This window comes from Notamacropus eugenii, chromosome 6, assembly GCF_028372415.1.
Source record: "Notamacropus eugenii isolate mMacEug1 chromosome 6, mMacEug1.pri_v2, whole genome shotgun sequence".
NCBI lineage: Eukaryota > Metazoa > Chordata > Mammalia > Diprotodontia > Macropodidae > Notamacropus > Notamacropus eugenii.
Genome location: NC_092877.1, coordinates 368786919 through 368801541, shown reverse-complemented (window position 1 = coordinate 368801541; position 14623 = coordinate 368786919). Strand labels below are relative to the sequence as shown.

Here is a 14623-nt window from a genome sequence, read left to right as displayed (position 1 = left end):
CATTGTTGGAGGAGCTGTGAGCTGATCCAACCATTCTGGAGAGCAATTTGGAACTATGCCCAAAAGGCTACAAAAATGTGCATACCCTTTGACCCAGCAATATCACTTCTAGGACTGTATCCCAAAGAGATCATAAAAATGGGAAAAGATCCCACATGTACAAAAATTTTTATAGCAGCTGTCTTTGTGGTGGCCAAGAACTGGAAATAGAGGGGATACCTATCAATTGGAAAATGACTGAACAAGTTGTGGTATATGAAGGCAATGGAATACTATTGTGCTATAAGAAATGATGAACAAGAAGGACTTCAGAGAGGCCTGGAAAAATTTATATGAACTGATGCTGAATGAAAGGAGTAGAACCAGGAGAACATTGTACACAGTAACAAGATTATTTCTGGTAGACCTCTCCCTTCACCGCAATATAAGGACCTAAAACATTCCCAAAGGACTCTTGAGGCAAAATGCCATCCACATCCAGAGAAAGAACTATAGAATTGGAACACAGAATAAAGCAGAATATTTTCTCTTGTGTTATGTTTTGGTTTGGTTTGGTTTGGTTTTTCTCATGGTTTCTCCCTTTCATTTTAATTCTTCTATGCAACATGACTAATGTGAAGATGTGGTTAATAAGAATGTATGTGTAGAACCCATATAAGATTGCATGCCATCTCAGGGAGGGAGTGGGGAAGGAAGGGGAGAAAATCTAAGACTTATGGAAGTGATTGTAGAAAACTGAAAACAAATAAATTAATTTATTTTAAAAAAAGGCATGGAGACTGGCAGAGGGTAATGGGTAGAGAGAGTGATGTAGTAAGAAAGGACGTATGAGGTGAATAAACAGAATGAATTGTGCCATGAAGTTGAGGCTCTGGACCCAGAATCTGAAAGCAGACTTGTGTCACAACTTTCACAGAATTAATGAATTTCAGAGTTAGAAGGGACCTCAGAATCCACCTAGTCCAACCCATATTCAAAAGACAAAATGTCCCTGTACATCACACTGGAGAAATGGTTATCCATTGTCTCCTTTTAAGATTTTCATTGAGGGAGATCCCACCGCTTTTAGATAACAACGCATTCTACTGATTGTTAGAAAAGACTTTTTTTTATCAAGCTTCAATCTACCTCTTTGTAACTTCTGATCACTTCTCCCAGTTCTACCTTCTCTGGCCATACAGAACACAGCTAATCGTTCTTCCATAGGGAGGCCTTTTAAGTACTTGAAGATAACAATCCTGTCTCCCCTTCTGCAGCCTAAACATTCCCAGTTCCTTCAACCACTCTTCATGAGCATGAGCTCAAGGCCTTTGACCAATCTGGTTATGCTCCTCTGAATATCCATTAGTGTATCAATGGCCTTCCTAAAATGTGTTGCCCAGAATTGAACACAAAACTCCATATGTGGTCTGCTCGGGACAGAGTATGGCAAAACCATTACCTCCGCACACCTGGAATTTCTCTTAATGTTACCTAAGATCACATCATTGGATGGCACATCACCCTGAAATGTACAGCCCAGTAAAACCCCTGGACTTGCCTATAGTTATAGAACTAGGAAGTGTCAGAGGGCATATATGAACTCAGGTCTTCCTGACTCCAGGCCCAGTGCTCTAACCACTGCACCACCTACCTACCTAGTAGTCTAAATGCTATTCCACCTAAAGTCCATCTACTTTTCTGAGGCTTTTCTCAGGCTGTCTCCCATGCCTTGAATGCTCTCCTATCTCATCTCCTTTTAAAATCCTTAGCTTTCTGAGGCCCAAGCTCAGCTCAAGCATTATTTCCTCTAGGATGCCTCTCTTGGTTCTCCACGTGCTAGAAATGACTTTGTATTAATTGTATAAAGGAAGTATAAAATTATATAATTATAGGAAGGGAACACAGGAATGAAATAAGGGAGGGAGAGAAGGAGGAGAGAAAGAAAGAATGAAGGAAGAAAGGAAGGGAGAAAAGAAGAAAGGAAGGAAGGAAGGAAGGGAGAAAAGAAGAAAGGAAGGAAGGAAGGAAGGGAAAGAGGGAGAGAGGGAGGATCAAACGGGATAATAAACATAAAAAACACTTTGTAAATCTTAAAGCAATATAATACATAGTATATATGTCAGTTATTATTATTATCCTTTTGATAGCTGGACTCGGTTTTAAGCAGTTACTGAGCTGACCTGTCAATGCAAGATGCCTGTGGGGTCATAAGAATCACAAGCATTACTCACAGACTTGCTTATAATTATTCAGATTTCCTTTTATCTTAACAATTACAAGCAAGTCTGTGTTTTGTATGGACACTGTAGTGACATACTCAGCAAACCTGACAGTTTGCTTTGTGAAGTAAATATTATATCTAAACATCCCAAATACTCTTTGTTCAGGGGCTGAATGGTTTCTTTGAATGGTAAACACCCAATTATGGCCAGCTCCTTGAATGAGAAGGAAACAAGGCTTCCTATAAATCCTGACATGGTAACCAGGTAACAAAGAACAAAAGATAATTGTACCAGACTCCCTATTTTCTTGTCTTCTTTTCCATCTCACCACAAGTTCCTCTGCATCATGTGGTATGGGCTCACTAATATGAAGATAAAAACAGTGATCCATGGACTCATTGGGTGATCAAGGGCTCCCCATCTGGCATTTGAACTCTTGGAAAGTACTGTAGTCTTTGTAAGCACACTGTGCTAAAAAAAAAATAATAAGATAAAAATTCTTAATAATGATACCTTTAGAAATAACAAGTGTCAGGCTAAGAAAACTAACTTCTCTAAAGCCACATTGACCATAATTTGAATCTTAGAAGAGAAATAGTTATAACCTTGGAGATCATGGAAGTTTCTTCTCACTAGAAATTGAATAAGGATTTTTAAAATTATCACAAAGGAGTTTAGTAAAAACTGTTACCTAGTATCTGGCCAGCTCCTGTTTATCCCTTCCTCTAACTTGAAACTTTCTAATTATAAATATGAACCATCTTTTAAAAAAATTGGTTGGTTAATCCACGTGTCCTTCCAAACACCCCAAGTCATATTTACTCTTCCACCCTCCTCAACCAGGAACTGGAGGGAAAGATTCTCCCTAATTCGAAGGAAGAAGAGATGTTTGTAAGGTCAAGGCTTAGCCATCGTCCCAAGCTTACTTCGCAGCCTGAAGGTGTGAAATTTACCTGAGAGACAGATTAAGCTTCAGGTCAGGGAGGACTGAGCCTGGTGTATTGGAAAGAGTGCTGAACTTAGAGACTAAGGACCTGGGTTCATATCCCGGTACTAACATTTACTGCCTGTGTGATCTTGGAGAAATCGCTTCACTCATTGAGTCTGAGTTTTCTCCTCTGTAAAATGAGGACATCTAAGGCTGAGATTTAGATCCTGGATCCTCTGTCTCAGTCAGACTCAGCATCCTTGACTAACTTGGGGCATTTGGCCAAGTGTTTAAAATACATTTTACAATTTTAAAGACATTGTTTATGAACTGTCCTGGTATTTTTTTGCAGATTGCTTTAAAGCAACAGAAATAAAGAGATTAGGTGGACAGACACTGTTAAATAGTACACATGGTAATTCCTTCTGTGGGGTTTTTGTTTGTTATGCAGCACTTTTCATCCCTAAGACCCCTGAAGAACAGAATGTTATATAAACACATGCTCTTAATCCCAGAATTTGGATTGGAATTGGAAATCCAAAAAGCATAATTAATTTGGAAACATTCTGAAATGCAAAATTACAAACCTCTCTACAAGATCTCTTTATCAAGTTTCTGCAAGCGGTGTCCATCCCCTGAGCAGCAGAGCCTTCTCTCTGCCATCCTCAGTGTTCAATTCCAAACATCTTTTCCTAAGGGATTGACAAAGACTGGGATTTCAAATGCTAACCATTATCAGGGAGGTCAGACACACTGAGGGCCTCTGCAGGTTCCTCAAGTTCTAGGGACAGAACCAAGGACTCCTGGGCTAGCAAGAAGGGCTTGGAGCACCTCCAGATTTTGTCTTTTTGATGGTGGCTTTGATCAAGTTTAGTCTGAACTCACACAGGGCACTGAGAGCAACCACAAAGAGACATCACTTCAATGTTCCTTTCCCTTCTCTTGGCCTTTCCAATTATCTTCCAGTACTCGTCTACAAGCTCAGGGTTTCAGGTGTTCTTTTTTGTGTGTGAGGGAGTTCCCAGGATGATGGGATGGATAGAAAACTGGGTTGGAGACAAGAAGGCTTGGATTTATGTCGTCTCTGATCCATACTGACTTTGTGTCCCTGGGCAAGTCAATTAAGTTCTCAGTGCCTTCGGGCAACTCTCTAAGATTATGGGTTGTCGGGAAGGTGTTGGCGGGCCTCCTCTGGGATTCCTCCTTTAGGATTCCCCTAAACCAATGAAATTACAGATCCAGGTCTATCCCTTCTCGCTCTGATGTACTTCCTGCAGCTTCCTTATCCTCAGTTTCACTCCCTCATGGGCATTTCTGAGGCTACAGCATTTCAGAGAGGTTCTCCCGGGCTTTTATGCACTCAAACTTCTAGCCTAGCCACCCTATTTCCTCTTTCAGGATGGGGGTTCTAATTCAGCAAAAGTGCCACCTAATGGAGAGAGCCTACTCTGGCTCCTTCCTCTGGGGGAAGGCTTTCAAAGAAAGGGAGGAAGGAGAAGACAGAACATGGGAAGTTCAGGAAGGGGCCATGGAGGAGCTGGACATCAGGGAATGTGGAGAAAATGAGCCCATTAGCTTTGTCTTCCTTTTCAGAATTGTTAGCTGCTTCACTAATTCAGCAGGACAAGAGGAGACACTGAGGGCCAAGTGGGCCTGTCGCCATCCCCTCTCATGGTAGACCTAGCAGCCAGTCCCAGCAACAGCAATAAACAATGCAAAAGAAAGTAATCTCTTTCCATTACATTCAGCTCTGGATTAAGGAATCATAAAAATAATGCACAATTTTGTGTTCTTTTTTCCAGGAACATGGGTAACTTTTGGAGGTCAAATTTCAGATGAGGTAAGTCATTTTTGCTTTCCATTAAAAAAAATTAATCTGAAAATAATGCTCATTACAGTACTGTAAAGAGGTCTAGAAAACATCTAGTCCTAGGCTGCTACAGTGTTGGATAGTGGGATATTTAGGGTTAAGGTTAGACAAAATGGACAAATATAATTCATGTATAATATAACTGCTTTCTCTTGCTTTGTTCATTTTGTAAATTGTCACGAATATATGAAGTTTCTGTGGTTTTGTCCCCATGGTGGTACTCCTAGCATGGGAACTCCCTCCATCAGTGCGGATCACAACCCTCTATGATAAGCCCCTAGAGTTATTTGAGGCACATAGAGATTAAGGGAGGAAAGTCACACAGTTAGTATCAGAAGAAGACTAGGAAAGCATATCAAGTCTTCAAGTCCTGTCCTTCTCAACCCTACCACAGGCTAACTCAATCAATAACATTTTCAGACTGAGGCAAATAAAAGAATGTAACAAGTTACTCCAGACTTATGACAGGTCTGAGAAGGTGCTATAAAAGTTTAACAACTGACTGGAAGAGGGAGGTGAACACATAACTCACTTTTAAGTTTAATATGCATTATTAACATTTTAGCCTTCACTTTATTAATCCGAATCAACAAAACAATAAGCCAAACCATAATTAGTAGCATCCGACAATTTTTGAGGTGTAAACACACAAAAAATTTAACAATCAGCTCTCTTGAAGTGGTTTGAGCTGGCTCTAGCACACACCTCTGGTTGTACATGGCCTTAAGGCAATATATGCTATGAAAATCTGGATTTAAAAAATAAGCCAATGGGATAGAAAATAGTTTTTTTGTTTTGTTTTGCTTTGCTTCAGGAAAGGATTCTTTGCTTCACAGAGGGAATTTACCATAGTTGTCCTTAAAAAGTCAACTCCTCTCACTAAGAACTCAAATGAGCTTAGGCTAACACTGCACCCCAGTGCCCAAAGGCCAACAGTGTCAGAGGTGCTGAGTCCTGCTCCGTTCAAGGCTGAGGGTAGAAAAGTCAATGAGAGTCTGACCCTACTGACTCCAAATAGTCAACAAATAGAAATAAGAAAGGTCCAAAGTTAATGGGTCACCATATATAGCAAGTATCTTGTGGGCCAGTGTGATGCTTACGGAGTAAACAATGAGAATCTCTTCATTTTGCAGCACAGGGTTGTACTGTAAGCTCATCTTCTTTCCAGTTGCCCAGTTCCATTGCTTTTCCTTCTTGCAACTGTTATTCAGAAAATAAAGGAAGATATACGTACATATACGCACATACACACACATGCACACACATACACACATTTTGTCTCTATATTCCCAAGGTCTAGCACCAACCTAGCAAGCCTTACACATAGTAGGTGAATGACGTGTTTGTTCAGTTGGCACCTAGTCTAACACATCACTGACCAAGAATCCCCTCTTCCACATCCCCACCAAGAGGACATCTATCTTTTCCTGAAGACCTTCAGGGAGGAGAAACAGAGCAATCTCGTTCACTTTGTATAGCTCTAACTTCTATATCCTTGAAATATCTAATAGTGAGGATGACCTTGTTGTATGACCCTCTGAGGCGTGAAACAGGGATACCTATATTGGCCCAACCTGTCGACCCCTGTCATGGGAGAGATCCAGTGGAGAATCCAAGTGAAGGGTGGATTACTGATCAATACCCAGATATTCTTGTTTGTTGATGCCATTGTGTTGGTAGTATTGAACCCTAAATAATTGTTTTGTTTTTATTTTTTTTTTTAGCCAATGATTTTATTAGACCAAGCAGAAATTGGAGTCAGGATGGGTTGACTGGCAGGTAGCAGGGGCAGTGGCATAAAATATATTACTGGGCTTAATAGTACCTCCCAAGGTAGTAAGCAGTGGTTCTTTGGTATTCCTCCTCCACCAGGTCTCTTCTTCTAGTCTTCTTTCTTCTGAAGGATGCTAGTAAATGTTTAGCAACCAGTTCTCCAGAAAAACAAGTGTGACCCCTAGATATTTCTATCTCTATTTTACAGATTAAAATGAGAAGTGCTCAAGATCCCATAGGTGCCAAGTGGCAGACATTGTGTTAGAACTGGAATCTGCCACACTCTTCCAGTTTTACCCCATGGCCTCTATAGTTTAGGAGCCCAGGAAGGGACTGTGAAAAGCACCATTCTCCTCCAGCCTCCATTTTACAGATGAAAACATTAGATAGGTGAAGGAGCTTGTCCGGACATGGCCAAAAGAAGACCATACCCTAGATACCCTGGAGTAGTTATTGACCAGGATGAGTCAATGTGACTTTATTTAGAGGAGCAGTGAAAGAAAAGTTCTCACTCCATTTCATATTTCCACTTACTTCTTGGCAAATATCCTGAGGAAATCTTAAATATTCATGCCATTTCTAGGCAGTTGTTTTCCTTAAAAAACCTTGTATGCTTTCTTCCTTGAAAGTTGAACATAATTTTCATTAGACAGATTTTTTCACATCCCCCAAAAGGATAATTTGCCCTAGAAAGGCTGACAGAACAATATATGCTATTTCACCCAAATAATTGGAAAAGGCTAGTTGGACAACTTGTGCCATCTGGAATTTCTGACAATTGACTTTCGTAAAGTTACAAGTAAATAATAAAAACACCATTATGAAAAATTCATTATTTTAATGGTACTCTTGTTAAGAAAAAAATGAAAGCTTTGAAATGTGTTGGAGAATTTTGTAATTAAATTGTCAAGGAAATCCACAATCAAAAACCATAGACATAGAACTGAATGGAATGCTAGAAATCAATATGACCTCTTTTTACAAATGAGGAAACTAAGACCCAAACAAATGATGTGAAACAACTTCACATGATCACACGGGTGGGAAGGAACCAAGGCAGGCTCTCAATCCATGTCTTCTGACTGCATGTCCAGTGAGCTTTCTAGAATACTACCGTGTTGGAAAGCTCAGAATCTCAGAGCTGGGAGGGATCCCAGAGTCCAAACAGTCGATTGATCCCCTGTTTGGGAATCCTCAAATATGAGCGATAGGCGCTCATCTGGTCTTTTCTTGAAGGCCTCTAAGGAGGGGATCCTACTGTCTCTCAAAGTAGCACATTGCACTCTAGGAGAGTTCCAGTTTTATGAACATTTATATTGATCTAGAACCTCACTTCACCTCTCTGAAATTTCTACCCACTGAGAGGCCTTCTGGGGCCAAGCAGACCAAGTCTAATGTCTCTTTCACATGCCAGTCCTTCATATATTTGAAGATAATTATATCCTTCTTACATTTTCTCTTCTCCAAACTAAATCTCCAGTTTCTTCAACCAGTCTTTTAATGGTGTGATCTCTAGATCCTTCACCCTTTTGTTTGGCCATCTCTGGATGCTCTGTACCTTCTCGATGTTCTTCCTAAAATGTGGTACCCAGAACTAAAAATAGTGGTCTAATTGTGGTTGAACAAGGGAATAATATATCTTTAGGGCAGTTAGGTGGTGTAGTGGATTGAGTGCCAGGCCTGGAGTCAGAAAAACTCATCTTCATGAGTTCAAATCTGGCCTCAGACATTTACTAGTTGTGTGACCCTGGGCAAGTTGCTTCATCCTGTTTGCCTCAGTTTCCTCATCTACAAAATGAGCCAGAGAAGGAAATGGCAAACCATTCCATCGTATTTGATGAGAAGACCCTAAATGGAGTCATGAACAGTCAAACACAACTGAAAAAAACTGAACAATAGTCATCTTTGCTCTAGACCATGCTTCTTTCACAACAGCCTAAAATTACATTGGCCTTTCCGACAGCCATATATTTATTACTTTTCACTCATATTGACCTTGCAGTCAACTATTATCCCAAGACTTTTGTAAACACTACCTAGAAATATCTTCCCATTCTATATTGATGAAGATGATTTCTGAAAGTCAAGTGTGGTATTTTACATTTATCTCAATCACATTGTATCTTAATCAATTTGTTGCAATGTTCTAGCAGGGCGAATCAGTTTTTGTATCTTGACTTTGTATGTGACTCTATGAGTTAACTTAGTAAATAAGATTCCAGATAACCTTATTGTCTGAGAGACTTCACTTTCCTAGGGAACATTATCTAAGCCTGCAACTACAAACACAGCAAAGATGGCAGCAATAGAATATGCACTGGCTTCATTATTAGGTAACAGCTTTGGTTCCTATGATACCAGGTTGAATTCTTTTTTTTTTAATTCTGAAAGAACAAAAGGAAATGACACACAAAGTTATATAGAAATATGAGAGGGGAAGATTTATTGCATTATACACATTAAATAACTTTTGGGGGCTGCAGTAGTGATGATTCCAATCAATTAATCAAGAATTAATTAAATATCTACTCTTAAGTTTCCATGGCATTGTGCTAGGCATACAAAGGCAAAAGTAAGTCAGTTCCTCCCTTCAACAAGTTAATATTCTACTGGGAAAATAACTTTGCTTCTCTGAGACTCAAGAAGGATTGTAAACAGAGTCACCAGTGAGATTTCAACGTCCCGAGACTATTACTCAGTGATTGGTAAGGGCACTGCTAGGTTTGGAAGCATTTGGAAGGCTCTCTTCTCTGCCTAACTCTGTGTGTCTTCCCCAAGGTTGCTGAAAGACTAATGACGATTGCCTATGAGAGTGGAGTCAATCTCTTTGACACAGCAGAGGTATATGCTGCTGGCAAGTAAGTGCTGGTTTGTGTTTGAGGGGAGTATTCATTGAAGGTATTGTTTTGGGGATGGATTGCCTATTGGAAGGGCTCATGGCAGGAAACACATACAACTGTTGTACTCACTTCCCTTCCCACCTGCCCAGATGACTTGGTCACGTACCAGCTACTTTTCCCTACATTCTTTGTCCCATTTCATTGCTTTTATTTCATGTACTTGTTACTGTGACACTATCCTAACAACAGTGATTGTGTTGAAAGAGGAAAGGATGCTGATGATCTGTTCTATGCCCTGCCTCTAACATCTACTACTGGATTGTGTAACACTATAGAACATAGTATATCTGTGTGTGTGTTTGTGTGCTCATGTGCACATGCACATGTGTGCTAGGACAGGGGGAGTGGTACAAAGCTAGGCATTGAGTCAAGAAAATCCCATAATATGAGTTGGATAGACCCTCTGACCTCAGAGGCTCTTTTATCTACCATTACTCAAACAAAAATTCCCTCTAGTCATTTAGTTAGTCAACAAATTTGTTCTAGATGTAAGTACAATGTGCTAAGTTATGGGGATCCAAAGAAAGGCCCCTCAAGGAGCTTACCTTCAATAAGTGCCACCCAGCCTTTGCTCGAAGACTTATAGTGAAGGAGAATCTCCTGGAGCAGTCCATTCACTTTGGGATATTCTAATAGGGAGGAGGCAACCTTTTGTTATTGTTGTTTAAAAAAATTTATTGGTACCTTTTATTTTTGTGCTCCCAAGAATTTCTTGACATTCAGTTAAAATGTCTTTCTTAACTCAAGGCTTGACAGCTTCTGACCAATAGCTCTAGTTTCTCTGGGGCCAAGAGGAAGAGGCCTAGGTAATTTTCCATTTGAGTGCTTCAAATAGTTGAAGACAATTGTCATGCTATTTACTCCCTCCCTCTAGTCTTTTCTCCAAGTTAAACATCCCCAGTTCCTTCATCTGATCTGCCTATGGGCGCCCTCCTCATTTGGTTTACCATATTCTGGACACTCTAACTTGTTAGTGCCTTTACTAAAATGTGGTGGCCAGAACTGAAGACAAGGCCCCAAGTGTGATTTGACCTAGAACAGGCACAATGGGGCCATCATCTTCATAGGGTTAGTTAGCTGCTATGTTTCTCTTCCCACAAGCTAAGACTGCATTAGATTGCTGAGCTGTTATATCCTTCTAATGAATCAGATTCAGTTTGTATTTCACTAAAATGCCCAGATCTTTTTCAAATATCTTCCAAAGGCTCACCATCTTGGAGTTGCAAATTTGATTTTTTTTAACCCAAATGTATCAACAAGTGGCCTATGACTTCTTCCCAGAATACTGTCAGCATTCTGGGCTAGCCCCACCAAAGCTTGGGACCCAATATCTCTTAATCTGTGTAGGTTGAGCTACACAGGTAATTGTTTGTTGTCCTTTGTCTTTGAAGAGGACCAAAATGACATCACCATTGTAAAGTGAAATTTCATTGCGTCCGTGCCAGGCCTAGCGGCCTGTGGGCTACCCGAGTCTTTCTTACCTCACCTCCCGAGGTCTTCGGCTGGCCACGCCGGGTGCGCATATGAGAGAAAGGACGTTCCAGAGTCGAACAAGGGTTGACCTTTATTTCAGGGTTTCAGTTACAAGTGCAGGGGATAGGGGGAAGGAGAGAGATATCTCCCAAAGAGGCAAAGATCTACAATAAGGGCTTAGGAATAAAAGTGTAAGTGGGGAGAGAGGGGGAGGGGGGAGAAAGAGAGAGGAAAGTGAGGAGCCTAGTAAGCTCACACGTGGTCCTTCGCCCAAGAGGCTTTTTCAGGCTTTTCCGAACCTACTTAAGCCCTTTGCCCGTAGTTTACATATCAATATCGAGCCTGTTAGGAGACAACAGGTGTGCCCAATCCGGGATGACCTCGAGGGCAGGGAGACTCCACCCATCACGTATCTCCCGGGGAGAGGCTTCCGAGCTAGCCGAGCTAGCTCAGTCTGACCTTCTCGAATCCCCACTGTTCATGGAGGGCCTCGTAAGACTCTAAGATTTAGAAGTCCCACTTTTACCCGCCCGAGACCGTCCACACAGAATTGAACTTCCAATCCTCACACGTCAGACTGTGGCTGATCAGACCAATACGAGCTCGGAATGCTCTACCACAGGTTGGACACAGATAGTTCATATGAATATTTGGGGTGGATATTCTAAATCTGCACATCCTACATTTACTTTGTGCTGTCTCAATTCTGCTTTGCTCAAAGAGCACAGCATCCTTTCTATGTGGGCACGCCATGCTGAGTGGTCCTGTGCCAGTGTCTCCCATGTTGCAGTCAAATACAAAGTTCTTGAGAGAGACCTGGAGAGTATCCTTGTATTGTTTCTTCTGGCCACTATGTGATCACCTGCCCCATGAAAGTTCTCCATAAAATAGTCTTTTTGGAAAGTGTACATTTTGCATTCAAACATCGTGACCAACCCATCAGAGTTGCACTCTCTGAAGCATAGTTTGAGTACTTAGCAGTTCAACTCAAGCAAGGACTTCAGTGTCTAGTACCTTATCCTGCCAGGTGATCCTCAGAATCTTCTTAAGACAGATCAAATAGAAGCAATTCAGTTTCCTGGCATAGCGCTAGTAGACTGTCCATGTTTCGCAAGCACATAACAATGAGGTCAGCACAATGGCTCTGTAGACCTACAATTTGGTGGTCAGTCTAATACCTCTTCTCTCCCAAACCTTTCTTCAGAGCCTCCCAAACACTGAGCTAGCTCTGGCAATGTGTGCATCAACCTCATTGTCAATGTGTACATCCCTGGAAACTACATTACCAAGGTACACAGATAATAGGTCCTAATTCAAAGAAGTGGTGTGTGTGTATTTGTCCTTCACTGCCTCAAGAAGACCATGCCATCAGAGAAATAATGACATGACTTGCACTTGATTTTGTTTTGAGTGAGAGAGGGCTGTGCAGGTCACCAGCCTTACTTCTCCACAGCCATCTGAATCCAGTGACCAGGTATTCATCAGGATGACTGGAGATGACCCAGGATGAGGCAATTAGGGTTAAGTGACTTGCCCAAGGTCACACAGCTAGTGAGTGTCAATCTCTGAGGTGAGATTTGAACTCAGGTCCTTCTGACTCCTGCACTGGTGCTCTATCCACTGTACCACCTAGCTACCCCCAATGAAGTGGTACTCTTTAGATCAAAGGAGAACATTCCATCCATTTCACTCCAAAGTAGATTTCAGGCTCCCTAGCAATTAAAAAAATAGATAACCATCTCACTATTTTAACAGCCTCTGAAAACGCCCAAAGCCCTGTAGTGGGTGGTAATTGGCTGCAGTTCTAATTCACCACCTTCCAGGAGAGAGCACAATCAAACTATATCACTTGTTGGATGAGATTCATCAATGCCTGGCTTATGTGCATTCTGTTTCATTTGGTGTTTCATTCTCTGGGGAGAAGGGCTTTTGTTTAAGGGTCATTAAGAAGGCTGAGAATTAGTGTCTCTGATTTTCCCTGTTTCCAAGGATAAAAATAATCATTGTAATAACTGATTTCATCTCAGACTCCTTTCAGCCCAGATCCTATGTTCTTTTGAGGTTGATATTAACAGAAAATTTCTCATATATTGTCTTCCTTTCCCCTACTTTATGAACCCTGCTAAACTCTGTCCAAAAATAAGGGCAAAGAGGCAGGACATTAATTGCAATGGCATAGAGTTGGAAGGGACCATAACTGGTCATAGAGGCCAATCTCTCACTGCACTGCCACTAATGTTCATGACAGTCATCTGGACAGTTTTCTCTTTCCATTCTGCTGAATATATGGAAGTGCTTATTTTAGTTGATGTTTGTGAATTCTTTAAAATGGGAAAAAACCATCCATGTCAAGCTGGTCATCCAATTCCTTCTTAAATATTCCCAGGGACAAGGAGCTTACAGCTTCACAAGGAGTTCACTTCATGGACAGAAAGCTCTTACTGTTAGGAACTTGTTTATACTGTGAAAAAATCTGGCTCCGTGCCTTCTACCCATGATACCTCGTTCTACCCTTTGGGATTAAGAAGAAAAAAAATCGAATCCTTTTTCCACATGTTAGCCATTGAAAAGAGCTACCATGAGATCTCCCAACTCCTCCTTTCTTTTCTGCTGCAGGATAAACATCCTCTGTTCCTTCTACAGGTCTGGGTATACCCTCTGCATCCTGAGTACCCTTGGCTGAACACCCTCCAGTTTTTCTCTGTCTCTTAGAATGTGGTCCCCAGCACTGAAAAAAATGTCCCAAATACAATGTCCCTTTTATAAAGTACAACAGAAAGAAGGATCCTGCTTCTGAACACTATGTTTGTAGTAATACTGGTTAAGGTTAAGAGCTTTTTGACTCCTATACAACATTACTCATATTAAACTTTCAGCCTACAAAATATTCTGAGTCTTTTTCACATGTCCTACTTAAGAGGAGAGAGTGTCCAAGAGGGCATAGTGGCCAACAGGGTCAAATGTGGAGAAGGATGAAGACTGAAAAGAGCTATCAGATTTTACAATTAAGAGATAATTAGCAGGCACACTGGAAATCAATAAGCACTTATTAAGTGCTTATTATGTGCAAAGTGTTTTGCTATGCACCAAGGATACCAAGAAAGGCAAAACCAGTGCCTGCCATCAAGGAGCTTACATTATTGGTGGAGCTGAAAATTGCTACTCTCAAAAGATAGTAGAAGCAATTTGGAATTACATGGATAAAATCATTTTAAAATGCCCATACCTGTTGACCTAAGTCTAGGCATATGGCCCAAGAAGGCCATTAAGAAAAAGAGAGAGAGATTCAGGGACTGAGGAAGAAGGAAGGAAGGAAAGAAGGAAGGAAGGAAGGAAGGAAGGAAGGAAGGAAGGAAGGAAGGAAGGAAGGAAGGAAGGAAGGAAGGAAGGGAGGGAGGGAGGAAGGAAGGAAGGGGGGAAGGAAGGAAGGGAGGGAGGAAGTAAGGAAGGGAGGAAGGAAGGAAGGAAGGAAGGA

At 41.1% G+C, this 14623-nt stretch overlaps 1 protein-coding gene across 2 annotated transcripts in view; it reads left to right on the top strand.

Annotated features, from left to right (window-relative positions):
- The window catches only part of KCNAB1 (potassium voltage-gated channel subfamily A regulatory beta subunit 1), a 421316-nt gene that overhangs the window by 315023 nt on the left and 91670 nt on the right, over window positions 1-14623 (top strand). For both annotated transcript variants that reach the window (XM_072618659.1, XM_072618660.1), the window contains exons 3-4: window positions 4935-4972; window positions 9554-9633. In XM_072618659.1, the coding sequence (XP_072474760.1) occupies window positions 4935-4972; window positions 9554-9633 (118 nt within the window). The remainder of the gene's footprint in view (window positions 1-4934; window positions 4973-9553; window positions 9634-14623) is intronic.